The sequence below is a fragment of the Mizuhopecten yessoensis genome, unplaced genomic scaffold (genome assembly GCF_002113885.1).
Source record: "Mizuhopecten yessoensis strain PY_sf001 unplaced genomic scaffold, ASM211388v2 hete_36109396, whole genome shotgun sequence".
NCBI classification, from domain to species: Eukaryota; Metazoa; Mollusca; class Bivalvia; order Pectinida; family Pectinidae; genus Mizuhopecten; species Mizuhopecten yessoensis.
Window position 1 is genome coordinate 1 of NW_018485863.1, and position 2,816 is coordinate 2,816.

Here is a 2,816-nt window from a genome sequence, read left to right on the forward strand (position 1 = left end):
TAATGGACAAACTAAGTCTAAAATTAAATAGTTAATGGACAAACTTAAGTCTAAAATTAAATAGTTTAAGCCACTTTATAGAATGAATATATTATAAGGAACACATGAAATTTTGCTGATTTCAGAAGTCAAAAATGGACAGTGAAAAATTCAGGAATCTAATTGGCATGTACTTAGTAGATGCTGCATATTCATCATTGGTCAAAAATGGTCACAATAACAGTCACTGTCAGACTAGAATAGATCGCATAAATTCTTCCAAATCATGACAAAGTGATAAAATAATATTTTCATCGGAAAAAGAAATACAGTCTAAACACAAATCCTGAACTTGAGCAGTTTCACAAATACTGGCACATGTAAATACAGAAAATCTGTGGCAAAATGTCATAAAGTTCACTTTAAAGAGTTTGCAAGGATATTAGGCTTGATTTCAAGTCTTTATTCTATCAGTGACAGTTGTTTATGGTAGAACTACTTGCCATAAGATAACAAGTCACTTACAGGGGAGATAACTCACCTTTTGCCTGTGGAAGGCCCTCGCATCGACAGTACAGGCTGCAGTAGCTGCTTGTTTAACAACATCTCCAACTGGTTACAAATCCCAAGGAGACCAAAGTCTGTTTCGCCCTCGGGTGTGGAGGTGTCATTGTGCCCCTCGGCTGCTTCCAGATGTGCAATATGATCTAGAATGTTTTTCAGCGGCTCTTTGTCTACCTTATTTCCCTTGTTTTTGTTGTCACGCCACATGACAGACTCGGAGTTGTTTTCAATGTGTTTCCGTGAGAAACCGTTGAGTAGGAGTTCATCAAGGTCCTGGGAGTCGTTTAGATCTAAGATGGTGGACGACCTCGTATTTGGCGACTTGTCACGTTTCTTTGACTTGTTCAAGTAGCGATTGTTCTCCTGGTGAGGATTACGTTTGCTGGCATATATGTGACGGTTGCCCATCATATCGTCCTGATTGGCCGGGATCTCGCCGTACTGTAATAGGATGCGATGTTTGAGTTGGTTTCCCTTCACGTTGAAGTAGTCAAGGTGATGCATCTGGTCGATAACCTGAGGGAAACTGACCAACTTGTTATTACCCAGATCTAAGACGCGCAAGTTCTTCAGATGGACGAGGTCCTGCGACACATACTTGATTTGGTTGTTGCTTAGACGTAAACTCTCCAGCTTTGTCAAGGCGTAGACACCCATCGGAATGTTCTCCAGGAAGTTGTTGCTGGCGTTGAGGTTTTTCAGTCGTGTCATACCCACCAGTGAAACGTTGTACAGGTGATTGTTTGACATGTTCAGGTATTGAAGATTCTTGAACGAGTTTGGCAAGTTTGACAGCCTGTTGCCCTGTATGTGAAGTATGCTTAGGTTTGGCAGGCCTTGTATGTGATGCTGAATGTATTTGATGTCATTGGCAGCAATGTTGAGGAACCGAAGCTCTTTTATTTTGTAGATAATAACAGGTATGGTGTCGAATTTGTTGTAACTCAAGTTCAACTCACGGAGATTTTTCAGAGATTCGAAATCAGGAGATAAGCTCTTAAGACTGTTCCCTCTCAGATTTAACAGTTTTAAAGATGAGACTTGACATATAGGAATGGGCAGGTGTTCAAATTTGTTGTCCGCAAGATTCAGGAATTTCAATTTTCGAAGACCATGCATTGAAAACGGCAGGTACCAAATACGGTTTCTTTGAAGATCAAGATAAGTCAGGTTTTGTAGCTGTCCCACATCATGAGGTAGACTCACAAATTCGTTTTGTCCTAGTTTCAGAATACGAAGATTCTTCAAGGAGTCTATATTTCGTGGAAGATTCGAAAGTTTGTTTCTCGTGAGATTGATCTCGGTGAGGTGGGAACAGTTTGTAAGGGTGTCTGGTACCAATTGTATCTTGTTTTCCTGTAAAAGGAGAATCCGTAGTCCACGGAGACGTGCAAGAGATGCAGGAATTTCACTCAGGGAATTATGGGATACATTCAGGACCTCGAGACGTGTAAAATAAGAGATGTCCTGTGGGAGAGTGGTTAAGCCCTGGCCTGATAGATTCAGTTCCACATATCCCTTGTGGTTACAATTGATGTGTAGGCGGAGGAGGCGAGGGGCCTCGTACAGAACACGGGACTGTCGTGATATTGGACCCCGCGATCGAGACTTAGAACGTGACTGGCGTCTCTGTCGCCATGAAGAATATCCTGAGCTGAAAGCTGATTTCGACATCCTGTTTTGTAATATAAAAGGAAAAAGTTGCATGTTGGGAAAAATTCATTAGATTAGCGCCGTGTCAAAAATACATAAGTTTTAAAACTGATAATTATGAGAAGTTTGTGTATTCATTACGATTTTACAGCTGTATTTCTACTCAAGTGTTCAGTAATCATATCCAGAATTGTGTTGTCATTCTTTACCTTTCTAGATGATCCTGGTATGTAAAAGTATTACAGAAAGCAATGTTTTACATACATGCAATGCCTGCATAAACATTTGTAGGTCCGCCAGGATTTATACCCTACTCCTTTGTCTAACATTGACATTAATTTGCATTGGAATCGTCATTTTCTAATTTCAGATTTATAAAATAATACAAATACCTTCCATCATGGCTCACTGTGATTAGTTCGTTGTTATATATATTAAATACAATAAATGGTATTATAAGCTTGATAAATAAATTAATTATAAAAATGCAATCAAAAATTGCTAAGGTCAGAAAATCCAAAAGATAATATGAAATGTTTCTGTGTACTTTTCTTTTGTGGTTTGAAGCTATTTAAAACCCTTTCACCACTGTAGACCAAAATGGACTCATCCAGATCAAT

General features: G+C 39.2%; 1 protein-coding gene across 1 annotated transcript; it reads right to left on the reverse strand.

Annotated features, from left to right (window-relative positions):
- Nucleotides 1-520: 520 nt before the first annotated feature.
- LOC110444988 (leucine-rich repeat protein SHOC-2-like) lies at nt 521-2,217 on the reverse strand (the record flags this gene model as incomplete). Its single annotated transcript, XM_021489348.1, has 1 exon — nt 521-2,217. A coding segment is annotated over exon 1 (1,697 nt), but the record flags the coding sequence as incomplete, so codon positions are not given.
- Between the last annotated feature and the right edge of the window lie 599 nt (nt 2,218-2,816).